General features: G+C 36.3%; 1 protein-coding gene across 1 annotated transcript in view; it reads left to right on the top strand.

Moving 5' to 3' along the window:
- The window catches only part of STPG2 (sperm tail PG-rich repeat containing 2), a 629653-nt gene that overhangs the window by 40026 nt on the left and 573975 nt on the right, over positions 1 to 15652 (top strand). The window contains exon 6 of the mRNA XM_070372927.1: positions 334 to 445. Within this exon, the coding sequence (XP_070229028.1) occupies positions 334 to 445 (112 nt within the window). The remainder of the gene's footprint in view (positions 1 to 333; positions 446 to 15652) is intronic.

Consider the following 15652-nt stretch of genomic DNA (forward strand, 5'->3'; position numbering starts at 1 on the left):
CAGGAGGCACAGGTTCAATCCCTGGGTCAGGAAGATCCCCTGGAGGAGGGCATGGCAACCCACTCCAGTATTCTTGCCTGGAGAATTCCATGGTCAGAGGAGCCTGGCAGGCTACAGTCCATAGGGTTGCAAGGAGTTGGACATGACTAAAGTGACTTAGCACTTACTAAGGATATATTGGCTTAACAACACCCAGATGTGTTTATCATCAATAACATGATCTTACGGAATACTTTTTAAGCAGGAAATGTTGGTGTAAAAATATTCTTTTAGCTTATATAGACATTTATATATTTGAAATTGAGAATAAATTTTTTTTCTTGGTTTTTAAAGGAAAAAGTCACCTCGTTATGAAAATGTGAACATCAAGAAAGATCAACAGCAAAATAGTTGCTCAAATCTCCGACGACTTTATGAAGTAAAAATATTGAAGGAGGAAAAAGAGGTACGTTAAAAATTAACCATTTCATCCGCTTTCTAGATTTTAAGATAATTAAATCTTAAAACAAAGTTAGAGTACTCTTGAATGTACTGTGCTTGGTAGGTAGTTGTCATTCAGTGAATTTTGTGGAAGGAAATGCTGCTGCTGCTGCTAAGTCACTTCAGTCCTGTCCGACTCTGTGCGACCCCATAGACGGCAGCCCACCAGGCCCCGCCGTCCCTGGGATTCTCCAGGCAAGAACACTGGAGTGGGTTGCCATTTCCTTCTCCAATGCATGAAAGTGAAAAGTGAAAGTGAAGGCGCTCAGTCGTGTCCGACTCCCAGCGACCCCATGGACTGCAGCCTGCCAGGCTTCTCCGTCCATGTGGAAGGAACTAAAGAACTGTATTTAAAATTTCCTTCAGGTGATCACTATTTCTGCTTGAGCACCTCTTGTGATTAAAAAACTCCATACCCGTGAGGTTTCTTGTTCCAGTAGTAGACTGCTCTGTTTCCTACAATTTCCTTCCTAAACTGACTTAAATTTACCTGCTTGCTGTCTTCTTAATTCTCCCTTTTCCTATGACTTCTTTTGAATCTGCCTTTAAATCTTTGCTCATAAGGATAAATGTTCTAAATACCTTTGATTATTCTCAGTATTTAACTTCAAGATAACTTATCTTCCTTTGAGGTTATCTAGGGATCTTCAGTTTTTGACTTTTTCTCTCTTTAAAATATGAGATTGAGAACTAAGAATAATATTCTTGGTACAGTCCAAATAGTACATAGTTTTTATTTTCATTGTTCTAGGTAGATTATATTTATTAATATAAAACTCTAAATGCCATTAAATTTTTTTTTTTGTAGCTATGCTTCAGTTTAATCATTTGGAACTTGTAGTGATAAAAACCTTGGATTTTTTGTAGTCACAGAAACCTTGGATTTTTTTAAAGTTTATATTTAAACTTAAAAACTTGAAGGTTTTAGGATAAACATTTCAAAGTGGATCCATTTAGAGTAAGGATAAATGATTCTCAATTGAGAAATCAGTGAGTATTTCAATAAGAATTTTCTCTGCACTTGATTTACTTGGTTTTCCCCTGAATATTGATCAGCAGTGAAAAATATTGCTTATAGAGTTATTATAAAAAGATATATTAACAGGGAAATATAATGCAGTTGTTTTCATAGAATAATAATTATAAATCTCAAACAAGATAAAAGAAGTGTTAATTTAGAATCATGAGAGAGATTGGTCTGTTATATTATAATGTGTTTGTCTGGTTTTAGTATTAAGGTAATGCTGACCTCATACAATGAGTTAAGAAGTATTCCTTCTACTTGTGTCCTCTGAAAGATACTGTAGAGAATTGGTATAATTTTTCCCCCTAAATGTTTGGTAGAATTTACCAGTGAACCCATCTGGGTCTGGTACTTTTAGTTTTGGAAGGCTGTCTTGATTTCTTTAATAGATTTAGACCTATTCAGTTTATCTGTTGCTTCTTATGAGAATTTGGCAGCTGAACCTTTTAAGGAAGTGGTTTATTTCATCTAGGTTATCAAATTTATGGGCATAGAGTTGTTCATAACACTCCTTTATTCTTCTAATGTATATGGGGTCTATACTTATGTCTCCCCCTTCATTTCTAATATTAGTGATTTATGTCCTCTCTCATTTTTCTTAGTTTGCCAGGTGAGAGGTTTATAAATTTTCATTGATTTTTTTCTCTAATTCTTAATTATAATTAATTCTTAATTTCTTTTCTTGGGTATTATTTTGGTATTTAATATTTTATTTTGTATTTGCTCTTTTAAAATTTTTTCCTAAGCTGGTAACTTAGATGCTCATATGTGTTTTCAGTGGTATAAATTTTCCTGAAAGAGCTGTTTATCCTGTATCTCACAACTTTTGATTGTTTCTGTATTCATTTTCATTTAGTTCAAAATATTTTAAAATTTCTCTTGGGATTTCTTCTTTGACCCATGTGTTATTCAGAATTGTGATGCTTAATCTCCATGTATTTTGTGAGTTTCCATTGATCTTTCTGTTTTTGGTTTCTAACTTAGTTCTACATGGTCTGGGAGCAGATGTCGTATAATTTCTAGTCTGTTAAATTTGTGAAAGTGTGTTTATGACTCAAAACGTGGTCTATCTTGGTAAATGTTCTGTGTGAGCTTGAGAAGAATGTATTCTGCTGTTGTTGGATGAAGTAGCATGTAGGTGTCAACTACATCTAGTTGACTGATGGTGTTACTGAGTTCAAGCATGTCCTTATGGATTTTATGCCCACTGGTCTGTCCACTTCTGAGAGAGGGTGCAGTCTCCAACTGTGATAGGGAATTCATTTATTTCTCCTTGCAATTCTATCAGTTTTTGCCTCATTTAGTTGATGCTCTGTTGTTAGGTGCCTACACCTTAATGATCATTACGTCTTTTTAGAGAACTGACCCCTTTACCATTATGTAATGACCTTCTTTATCCCTGATAATTATCTTTGCTTTGAAGTATACTCTTTCTGAATAAAGAGCTTTCTCTGGTGGCTCAGATGGTAATGAATCTGCCTGCAGTGCAGGTAGACCTGGGTTTGATCCCTAGGTTGGGAAGATCCCCCAGAGAAGAAAATGGCTACCCACACCAGTATTCTTGAATGGAAAATTCCATGGACAGAGGAGCCTGGTGGGCTACGGTCCATGGGGTCGCAAAGAGTTGGACACAACTGAACAACTAACACTTTCACTCTTGCTTTCTTTTGATTAGTATTTTGTATTAGTAGTATTGTGGTATATTGTCCTTTATCCATTTACTTTACATTTATATGCCTTTATATTTAAAGTGGGATTTTTGTAGACAAGGCTTACTATACAAGTATAGTGATATCTTTGATCCACTCTGAAAATCTGGCTTTTAATTAGTGCATTTAGATAGTTGACATGAATGATTATTGATATAGTGGAATTAGTATACACTTCTGTTTTCTGTTTGCCCTTATTCTTTTTTTTTTTGCCTATGTTGCACAGCTTGTAAGATCTCAGGAACCTAGGCCATGGTTGTGAAAACCCAGAATCCTACCCACTAGGCCATCAAGGAGCTCCCACTTTATTGATATTTTTGTTGTACATTTTTCCCCCTGCCTTTTGTGGCTTTAATTGAGTATTTTGTATGATTCCTTTTCTGTCCTTTCTTAGAATATAGCTTTACTTTGTTTTTGACTTTTTAAGTGTTAGTTCTAGTTTATAACTAATTCTAGTCAACTTTTAAATAATACTGCACTACTTCATGGGTAGTGTGAGTACCTTATAATTGAAAAAAAAATTCTGGTTTTTCCTTTCCATTGCTTGCATTATTGTTGTCATACATTTCACTTGTATTTAAGCATACAGAAACATATGCATGTGTGTGTGTGTGTATATATATATATATATATATATATATATACACACACACACACATACATAATTGAATACATTGTTGCTATTATTTTGAGCAAAATAATTATTTGAGAAAAATAATAATGGCTCTGTTAGACCCATAAAGAATAAGAAAAATAAAACTTTTTGTTTTACCTTTACTTATGCATGCTTCAATTCTCTTCCTTTATGCAGATTCAGATTTTGGACCTCTATTACTTTCCTTCTTTTTAAGAAACATAGCATTTCTTGTAAGGCAAGTCTACTAGCAACAAATTTCATCAATTTTTGTTTGTCTAAGAAAGTATTTCTCTTTCACTTTTAAAGGATAATTTCATAGGGTACAGAATTCTAGATTTTTTTTTTTCTTTCAACACTTTATTTCACGCTACTCTCTTCTTGCTTGCAAAGTTTCTTTGGAGAAGTCAAGTGTAATTTTTGTTCCCCTTTATGTAAGGTGTTTTTTTCCTCTGGCTTCTTCCAGGACTTTTTCTTTATCTAATTCTGTATTTTGAAGACAAAATACCTAGGTGTAGTTTTTTCAACAGTTATCCTTGTTTCGGGGACATTGGTGTTCTCTGAGCTTTCTAGATCTGTGGTTTGATGTCCAACATTAATTTGGGGAAATTCTTGGTCATTACTTTTTCGCATGTTTCTTATGTTCCTTTTTCTCTTTCTTCTTCTTCTAGTATTACCAGTTATTATTGTTGTTTAGTCACTAAGACATGTCTGACTCTTTTGCAGTCCCATGGACTGTAGCCCACCAGGCTCCTCTGTCCATGGAATTCTCCAGGCAAGGTTACTGGAGTGGGTTGCCGTTTCCTTCTCCAGTGGGATCTTCCTGACCCAGGAATCTAACCCACGTCTCCTGTTTGGCAGATGGATTCTTTACCACTGAGTCACCTGGAAAGCCCAGTACTATCATGACACATATATAAAACCTTTGGAGGTGTCTACCGGTGTTTGGATAGTCTGTTTTGATTTTTTTTTCCAGTTTTTGTTCTCTTTGCTACTTAGTTTTGGAGGTTTCTATTGATATATCCTCAAGGCTAGAGATTGTTTTTTCAGGTTTCTCCAGTTTACTGATAAACCTACAAAGGCATTTTTCACTTGTATTCTTGTTTCTGGTCTCTGACATTTATTTTTAAATTTTTCTTTTTCTTTTAGGATTTAATCTCCCTTCTTCCATTGCTTATCTATTCTTATATTCTGTCATTTTTTTCCTGTAATGGATAAATTAGCTTATTAATCATACATATTTTAAATTCCCAATCTGATTGATTCCACCATCTCTGCAGTGCCCGGTTCCCAGTTGTGTTGCTTACTACCTCTTCTAAAGGAGTTTTTGTTTTCTAATATTTGGTGTCATTTTTTCTTGATAACTGGATATATTAGTTAGCTTGGGTTGCTATAGAAGAATGCCATAGATGCATGTCTTATAGGCAACAGAAATGTATTTCTTATAGTTCCATGAGGCTGAGAAGTCTAAGATGAAGGTGCCAGCAAATTCATTGCCTATTGAGGGTCTGTGTCCTACTCATAGACATCTTTTTGTTGTGTTTTTGCATAGTGGCAGGAACAAGGGAACTGTCTGGGATTTTTTTTTTTTAATAAAGGCACTAATTTCATTCATGAGAGCTCTACCCTCATGAGTGAATCACTTCCCAGAGGCACTGCCTTCAAATACCATCACATTGGAAGAGTAGGTTTAAATGTGTATCTTTCAGGGACAAAAGCATTAAATCTCTAGCACTTGACATGATTTATCAGGTAAAGAAACTGATGAAAATATGCCTTTCGTAATGTAGTCTGGGGAAGGAGGAGTGTTCTACAATGCTATGACTAGGTCTTAGTCTTTTAGTGAGCCCGTGTCTCTGGACTGTGAACTTCACAAATGTTTCTCAGTGTTTTTCTCTCTCCTTAGCTGAAATAGAATGGCTAGTGGGGCCTGGAGTTGGGTAATTTCTTTATTTTGTGTGGAGGGCAAGACTGGATTTTTTTTCTTATACCAAGTTTACTAGATGTGAATAATAATGCAGCAGTTTAGACTGTGGTTAATGATATTTTCCTGAGAGCAGGCTTTGTTGAGATAAACAGAGTGTTCTGGTATATTTCAAAATGATTCCTTTCTCTCTGTCTCTGCCAGAAACTTAAGGGGATTTTACTCCAGTATTTACTGTGAGAATCTAAGTTGAGCTCCTGGAGTAGATGAAAATTGTGGGGTCCTCCTCTATGACTGAGACCCTGGAGTTTTTAACTTTCAGACTTGTCTGCATGGAGCCTCCAGCAATACATCAAATATAGTTCAGATTTTCCTGCCTTGGCAGTGGTTCCCACAGTGGTTTCTACGTGTAAGTTTCTGCTCTGGTAAGCTGGGACTTCTTGCGTTGGCTTGTCTGTCTCTCCAGTCTAGGGGGCAGCCATTTTGCCCTGGGTTCTCTGCTCTCTCATGGATTCAATAAGAGTTTGATTTTTCATGCTGTTCAGGTTTTTACTTGTTGTCAGGGAAGAGTGTCAACATTAAAGTTTCTTACATGTGGGACTGGAGACTGGAAGTCAGGAAACAAGTTTTTTAAACATAAAATATTTTCTGGCAATGATATCAGCAAGATGGTGAACTAGGAGTCCCAACATTCTTTATTCCCCATAAAATACTAACACTCAATAAACAACTATATCCTGATGAAAATAGCTCTGGGAAAGCTCTGCAATGAAGAAGCCACGGAGGCCTCAAGGAGCTTCAAAACTAAGGATGGTCACGTAGAAAATTGTAGAAGGCATTTTGCCTGCATGACGTCATCCCTCAGTCCATAGCTAAGTTATGAAAGACATATAGAATACTTAATCTAAAGTAAAAGTTCAATTATTAAGACAGAAGAAGAAAATCACATGAGAAAGGTGATTTTCCCCATGCATTTTTGTCTCTGTGCCTAGAAAAAGATCCCCTGGGAAAGGGAGTGGGTGTTCTCTTGGAGCTGGTCTGGTATAGGCACATCCCTGCTGCAGTGGTGCTGCCAGTGTCTGAGATGAGGCCACACAGAGAACTGGCACAGAGCCAGGGTCTTGGCTGTGCATGGTGGGTGGCGGATCCAGCCCTGAGTGGTGAGTAGCCGAGGCTGTGGCAGGTCCTTCTCCAAGGGAGGCATAGTAACATGAAATAGAGGCAGTTCTATCAGCTGGCTTCTACTAACTTTGTGTTTTGTTCTTGTTTCTCTTGGTATTGTTTATTTGAGATTTTTCTTGTTTCTAAGCTTGTATCACTGTAAGCTTCCCTGTTAGACCTGCTTTGGCTGCATCCCATAGGTTTTGGATTGTCGTTATTTTCGTTTTCATTTGTCTCTGCTGCTGCTGCTGCTGCTAAGTCACTTCAGTTGTGTCCGACTCTGTGCGACCCCATAGACAGCAGCCCACTAGGCTCCCCCGTCCCTGGGATTCTCCCCAAGAACACTGGAGTGGGTTGCCATTTCTTTCTCCTAGGTATTTTAAGAAATTTCCTCTTTAATCTCTTCATTGATCCATTGGTGACTCATAACATACTGTTTGTGCTCTTTATAGTTTTTTTCTTATGCTGCTGCTAAGTCGCTTCAGTCGTGTCCGACTGTGCAACCCCATAGACGGCAGGCAGCCCACCAGGCTCCGCCGTCCCTGGGATTCTCCAGGCAAGAACACTGGAGTGGGTTGCCATTTCCTTCTCCAATGCATGAAAGTGAAAAGTGAAAGTGAAGTCGCTCAGTCATGTCTGACTCTTAGCGACCCCATGGACTGCAGCCTACCAGGCTCCTCCATCCATGGGATTTTCCAGGCAAAAGTACTGGAGTGGGGTGCCATATAGTTGATTTCTAATCTCATGGTGTTGTGGTCACAAAAGATGCCTGATTTGATTTCAGTTTTCTTAAATTTACCAAGGCTTGCTTTGTGGCTGATATTACTGCTTTAAATATTTTCTCTTTATCTTTAATTTTTGCCATTTTAATTGCAATCTGCCTTGGCCTGTTCCTCTTTGAGTTAATCCTGTATGGGACTCTTGGTGCTTCCTGGACTTTGATGTCTGTTTTCTTTCCCAGGTTAGGGAAGTTTTCAGTTATCATGTCTTCAGTAGTTTCTCAGGCCCTTTCTCTCTCTCTCATTCTTCTAGGACCCCTATAATGCAAATATTAATGTGTTTGATGTTGTCCCAGAGGTCTTTTAAACCACCCTCATTTCTTTTCATTCTTTTTTTCTTTCTCCTTTTCAGTGGCAGTGATTTCTATTATTCTGTCCGATCCATTTCTCTGTATCATTTAGTCTCCTCTTAATTCCTTTTAGTGTATTTTTCATTTCAGTTATTGTGTTCTTCATCTCTGATTGTTCTTATATTTTCCAACTCTTTGTTAAACACTGTGTACCTGTTTTCTCAAATTCTTTGGTCATCTCTGCAATCATTACTCTGTAGTCTTTCTTGGTAGATTGCCTATTTCCACTTTACTTAGTTCTTCTTCTGGAATTTTATCTTGTTCCTTTCCCTGGAACATATTCATCACTGCCTCATTTTGTCTAGGTTGCAATTTTATTTTTATGTATTAGTTTTTCAATTTATTTTCTATGTATTTTTATGTACATTAGTTATGTTTCTCAACCTTGTAGAAGTGACCTTCTGTAGGGGATGTCTTATGTGTCTTAGCAGCACAGTCTCCTCTTATCACCCAAGCTATATGCTGGAGGGGTTCCTCATATGAGGGCTGGTGTGTCCTTATTTGTAAGTGTTCGGGTAGGCTTTGCTGGCCCCTCGTCCAGTGGGTTGCCACGCCCCACCTTGTGTGGGAGCTACTGGCTGTTGTTTAGTGGAGTCTGGTCACCAGGTGGTTAGATTCAGGACCCTAGGGGACCCTGGGGCTAGTACTGCCTCAGTGGTGGGCAGTGTACGGTTCTGAAGACTCTGGGACTGTTGCCTGCCCACTGGTGGGTGATGCCTGTTCCTGGGGTTAGTGTCAGACTCTTGGCAGGCAGAAGTGTTCCTGGAGTCTGGCAGTAGGGCCCAGGGATCTCAGAGCTTGTTTCAGACTATTTGTGTGTTTGTGGGGGGTTCTTCACACAGTTGGGTGTGGGATCTGGACGGAGGAGCCTGGTGGGCTGCAGTCTGTGGGGCCGCTAAGAGTCGGACACGACTGAACGACTTCACTTTCACTTTTCACTTTCATGCATTGGAGAAGGAAATGGCAACCCACTCCAGTGTTCTTGCCTGGAGAACCCCAGGGACAGAGGAGCCTGGTGGGCTTCTGTCTATGGGGTCACACAGAGTCGGACACAACTGACATGACTTAGCAGCAGCAGCAGCAGCTCCAGGGGAGGCTCTCCAGGACTAGCAGGAAGCTCTGGCTCAGGCACTTACAGAATTACTGCTTTTTCTCTGGAGTCCACCTTGTCTCATGGTTCCTTCTTTATGACATTAGTTGTGGAAGATCTTCCCAGGCTTTTTCCTTGATGGTTGTTCTGAAGATAGTTGTGATTTGGTGTTCTCATGAGAGGAGGTAAGCTCAAGATTTTTGTACTCCACTGTCTTGACCCAACCTCAAAATTTACTTCTTTTTAATTTAGAGGTTTGCTTTGTTGGAAAAAATAGCTTTATTCAGATATAATTCATGTGTAATATAATTATTTAAAGTATATAATTTCATGGTTTAGTATGTTCTCAGAGTTGTACAACTGTCACCACAATCAATTCTAGAATATTTTAATTCACCCTAATCATTTCCATCCCCCTCCAATCCTCTTAGCTCTAGGCAATCAATAATTTATTTTCTGGCTCTGTAGATTTGTTTCTCTGGACATTTCATACGTATGGAATCATACACATTTGTCTTTTATTGACTTCTTTCATTTGGCATAGTGTTTTCTAGGATGTAGCATGTATCAATGTTTTATTTCTTTTCATGGCTGAATAATATTACATTGTATGGAAATACCACATTTTGTTTATCCATTCATTAGTATACACACATTTGGGTCATAATCACTTTTTGGTTAAGAATAAAAGTAGTAAGTATAGCAATATGCTAAGTGAAAGCATAAGAAAAAAGCCATGAACATTTGTGTATGAGTCTTGTATGGACATATGTTTTCAATTCTTTTGGGTAGGTGTAGAATTGCTTTGTAATACTGTAATTCTAACTTTTTGTGGTACAAACAGGTGCACTATTTTATATTGTGACCACTAAAATATGAAGGTTCTAATTTCTTTCCACCATTGCAGCACTTGCTATAGTTTTTCTTTTTGATTATGGCCATTCTAGTGGATGTGAAGTGATATATTTTTGCATTTTTGATTTACATTTCCTAAACATTAATGGTGATGGACAGGGAGGCCTGGTGTGCTGCGATTCATGGGGTTGCAAAGAGTTGGACACGACTGAGCGACTGAACTGACTAAAACATTAATGATATTGAGTATCTTTTCATACACATATTGGTCACTTGTATATCTTCCTTAGAGTAATGTCTAACTAGACTTATCCCATTTAAAATTTTTATTGTCTTTTTGTTACTGACTTTTAGGAGTTCTGTTAATTTGATTTGTTTTTCTCTCAATTTATGATTAATTTGAATAACATATACAAGAAATAACTTATTTCTTGTATATGAAATCTTTTTGAAAATGTATTTATCTTATGTCCCCATTTAAACCATTATTCTTAGAGAACAGGGATCTTTCATTGTACTTTCTTTTTTTTTGTATTCCTATAGTTAGTGGAGTAAGATACATAATGTTTTTTGAATGAATGATTACAAATTTGAAAAATGTGCAGTTTTATTTTATTTTATTTTTTAACTTTACAATATTGTATTGGTTTTTGCCTTATATCAACATGAATCTGCTACAGGTATACATGTGTTCCCCATCCTGAACCCTCCTCCCTCCTCCCTCCCCGTACCTGCAGTTTTATTTTAAAATATGAATTTAGAGAAAGAATTCTAAGGTTTTCTCTTGCTTCCCATTTATAATATTGCCTTAGATGGATAAATTTTAAAGCAATAAAATAATTAGGCAAGTAAATGCTCTAATGTCTTTGGATGTAAATATTTTCTGATGGTACAGCAAAATACAATATATAATAATATGAATTGTTGTTGTTTGGTCGCTAAGTCATGTCACACTCTTTTGTGACCCCATAGACTGTAGCCCTCCTCTGTCCATGGGATTTCCCAGGTAAGAATACTAGAGTGGGTTGCCATTTCCTTCTGCAAGGGATCTTCTTGACCCAGTGATCGAACCCCCATCTCCTGCATTGGTAGGGGGATTCTTTACCACTAAGCCACCTGGGAAACCCAATAATATGAATATAACATGAATATAACATGAATATTCATAACTCAAATATAAATATGATAATATGAATGATTGTGATTTTTGTTTATTATATCCTTGGAATCTATTTAATTCGGTTGTATGCACAATATTATTACAATATATCTTTTGAATTTATTCTGGCATTTGACTCTACTGATAAATTCTGTTAAGAAATACAAATATATCTCTAATGGTTTTTTAATTCTGTGAATACCCTAAAAACACCTGAGTTGTACATTTTAATGGATAAATTATATAAGATATAATGCACAAAATTATATCTCAGTATGCTGGGAGGGATTGGGGGCAGGAGGAGAAGGGGACGACAGAGGATGAGATGGCTGGATGGCATCACTGACTCGATGGACGTGAGTCTGGGTGAACTCTGGGAGTTGGTGATGGACAGGGAGGCCAGGCACGCTACGATTCATGGAGTCACAAAGAGTTGGACACGACTGAGCAACTGAACTGAACTGAACTGATAGCTGATATATACATGAGAAAAGAAAAGAAAAGAAATCCAAATATTAACTTTTATTCAACCTGAATGTTTTCCACAGGAATATGTCTTGCCTTTGGCAATGAAAATTCTTGTTAGTATTCTCTTTAATATTAACGAAGTCTTTAATATATATAAATACTTAAGTTATTTCTATTGAGATTCTTTGACTTGGTAATAAAAGACTTAAGAAATTTCTGTAAATAGCTCCTGATCAGTTAAAAATCTGAGTAAAATTTCACTGAAATGAAGTCACTCAGTCGTGTCCGACTCTTTGCAACACCATGGACTATAGCCTACTAGGCTCCTCTGTCCATGGGATTTTCCAGGCAAGAATACTGGAATGGGTGGCCATTTCTTTTTTCAAAATTTCACTAGGTGGCGCCAATAGTTTGAGTCTTTATTGACAGAAAACCTTGTTTATTTGTTAATTTCCCATATTCATTAAAATAAATGGTTAAAAATTATGTGGTATGAAAATTTGCCTTGTAGTTACCCTGAGCAAACCTAAATTGGAAGTTTTATTTGTTTGAAAGTTCTGTCAGATAGAAATAACTTGGAACCATATATTTTAAAATGTTATTTAAATTCTAGTTGCAGACTGAGTTATAGATTTTTCATTTCATTTATCTATCAATATATAAATTTATGAAAACTGTTAGAATTTTAAAGTTATTTTAAAGTTGTAATTAATAAACTTGGTTTTCCTATAGATTAGAATATACCTAAAAATAATATACTTGTCTGAAGTAAATATTAGGTAGAAACATCTACCTAAGATATTAAATAGAAATCTTCAAGTAGAAAGTTGTAGTTTGAAATAAGTAAAAATATGCTAAAAAGATTAATAACGACATAAGCAGCAGAAATAATATGTAGCCTTTTGTGACTACTTTTGAAGTCCATCATTACAATAATTCTAGTGATTTTCTTTTAGGGTGAATGGTTCCATATTTCTGACCCAAAATTTCACCTTTTCATTTTTCATTGCTAGCCTTTAATATTTATTAAACTACCTGATTAGTGGACATTATAACAGATACTTGGTAATTTATTGCAGCTAGCAGTATGTAGTGGTTATCTTGAAAGAAATGAACTTTGAGGATAAACATTTAGGAAGATTTGCAGAAAATTATTTTCTCCCCAAACACAAATTAATTGTTTGAATTATGGTTGCTGTATCTAGAAATCTGAGTGATCACTTTTCTTATTTTTTAAGATATCTTTTCTAAGTTTTAAGTTATGGATTTCAAAGAGAAAGAAAAGATGTCAAGAAAGGTTGGAGGAAAAGAGAATCATTAAAATATGAACTGAGAAAATTGTGTGAGAAAAGCAGTGAAGTTGAAGTTGGAAACATTTTTTTTTCCTATTGCTTAAACAGTGATTCAGTATCTTTTAAAAGAGCATCTTTCTTCAAGTGTAATTGTATAATAGTTTGTACTATTATTAGTGAGTTTTATATATACTGAAGTCATATTTGTGGTAAAAATGTAAGAACTATGTAAAATAAATAAAGCATTCTTAGATTTATTTGTATTTTAGTGGTAAAGAGTTCAGGTTTTAGAATCACACTGCAATTTCTTGCTCCATTACAACTAGTTGTGTGAGCTTGGGCAACTTACTTTGCCATTCTAAGCCTATATACTTTTCCTTCTAAATCTCTAATGCTATTGCTAATGCTAAGTCACTTCAGTCGTGTCCGACTCTGTGGGACCCCATAGACGGCAGCCCACCAGGCTCCGCCGTCCCTGGGATTCTCCAGGCAAGAATACTGGAGTGGGTTGCTATTTTCTTCTCCATCTAAATCTCTAAAGTATGAATAATAATATCTATAAAGACGTCATTGTGAAAATTCAGTGAAATGTGATCATACACACACACACTGCTTAATACAGTGTTTGGCATTTAATAATACCGTGCTGTGGCTAGAAAGATGATGAATAGTACAAAGTTTTCTGAATCAAAGGACTTACACATTGATGGATGATACAAATATATAAAGAATTATAAAATGATATCCAAATAAGGTACAGTGAGACTTGAGAAGAGAAAGTCGTTGATTCTGCTTGGGGAATGACACAAGTCAGGAAAGAATTCTAAAATGTGTTTGTGTTTTGAGTAAAGAGTAGGTGTTTGTCAAATGGAGTAGAACATTATACGTAAAGAGGATGTGCAAAGCCATGAAGTTTCAAGCAAAGCAGTTTTTATCTGGGTGATAATGAACTAGTATATTTTAAATGGAAGATTCATGAACAGTTTTGTAATTTCAGGAAAATAGGACAGTAAGCTGTGAATCAAATGGATGGAATGTGGGGAAAGGGAGGACAGGAGAAGTCATGAGGTGATATGTAGTGATTCACATGGTGGATGGCTGTGTTGAGATAGTGAAATGAGAGGGTAGTGATATATACCTGGCTGTTAGCATTGATTTTTATCTGGTGGTTAATTTGATATGGGAAGATGACTGGCAAAGTTGAGGATGACATAGATTTCTCATTTAAAATGCTGGATAAATGGCGTTGTACAGAGAGAAAATATAGAAAGAAAGCTTACTACACTGTGTGTGTGTGTGTGTGTACATAATACTGGGGGATCACATTCTTTTATGCATCTATTTGTTATATAGGTAGAAATGTTTTGAAGATAGTAGAAAATTTAGAAAAATTTGGACTGGAGATTTAGGAATTAGTCTTTGGGTTAGTTATATAATCCATAAAAGGTGAGGATTGATTGATAGCATTTAATGGACAAATGGAGGAAAAGGGATTTAAGAAAGGAACTAGGAGGATTAAAAATGGTAGGGACGAAATATGGAGGAGTGATCTCACAGGAGCCAGATGAGGATTGTGTTTCAAGAAAGTAGCTGCCACCTGTCTTATATACTTTGGATAAGTTAACAAAGATAAGAACTGAAAATGGTCCCCTGAACTTTGCAGAATTTTGAGATCAGTGGTTGCTTTAGTAAAGCATTTCTGATGGATTGGGTTGAAGATAGCAGGCTGGTGGTAGATTGAAGAATAGATCGATGGGAAAAAATAGGATCCTGTGAATGTGTCTAAAATGAAAGGCAAAGATAAGCTTTTATCCAGTTTTTTTTGTTCCCTAAAGGAAAGTTCCCTATAATTATCTGCATATGATATTTACTTTTTGTTAATTTAGGATTATTTCCAATATAAAAGCTAGCTTAATGATTTTAAATAACCTGATAATAATTAGGTTATTAATATTTTAATTTAAGAAGCATTTATAGAAGTGAATATTGTATGCTTAGCATTACACTAGTTGCCTTAGGGCTTCAGAAGGTTAAGAAAAAAGAAGTTTATTTTTTATTTGCCTTTGGAGACACAAGTTATGTAGAAGAAACAATTAGAGAAAAATATATGGTATTCCGTCTAACATTTGCTGAATGAATGAATGACATTAATCTATGAAGGCTGAAAACAGGGTGTGTGTGAAATATGGGGATATACAGAGTGTTGTTGTGTAGTCGCTAAGTCATGTCTGACTCTTTTGTGACCCCATGGACTGTAGCCCACCAGGCTTCTCTGTCCATGGGATTTTTCCAAGCAAGAATACTTGAGTTGGGTGCCATTTCCTTCTCCAGGGATATACGGAGTGAGATGGGCCTTAATACTTCTTATCTTGATATGCAAAACTGTTACAATCTGACCCTTTACTATTCTAACTGCACATATCATAATTCTTCTACATGCATTCAGGACTTTAGTCATATTGAACTGTCCCCTCAGCCGCTACCTATGTCCCTCTGCATAAACTAGTCTTTTCCCTACAGTGCTCCCTTTCTCTTCATGCAGCTGACTCCGTCATCAGTGAGATTCTTCTCCTAGTTATCTATGCATACCTCAATCATGGCATTTATCATACTATATTATAATTGTCTGTTTCTGCCAAACCATGCCATTCTTGAGGGATTACATCTTATTGAATTTAAATCCCTAACATATTGTAGATGAAAAGAATTATTGAATGAAGGAAAAAA

The sequence above is a fragment of the Bos mutus genome, chromosome 6, assembly GCF_027580195.1.
Source record: "Bos mutus isolate GX-2022 chromosome 6, NWIPB_WYAK_1.1, whole genome shotgun sequence".
Taxonomy (NCBI): domain Eukaryota; kingdom Metazoa; phylum Chordata; class Mammalia; order Artiodactyla; family Bovidae; genus Bos; species Bos mutus.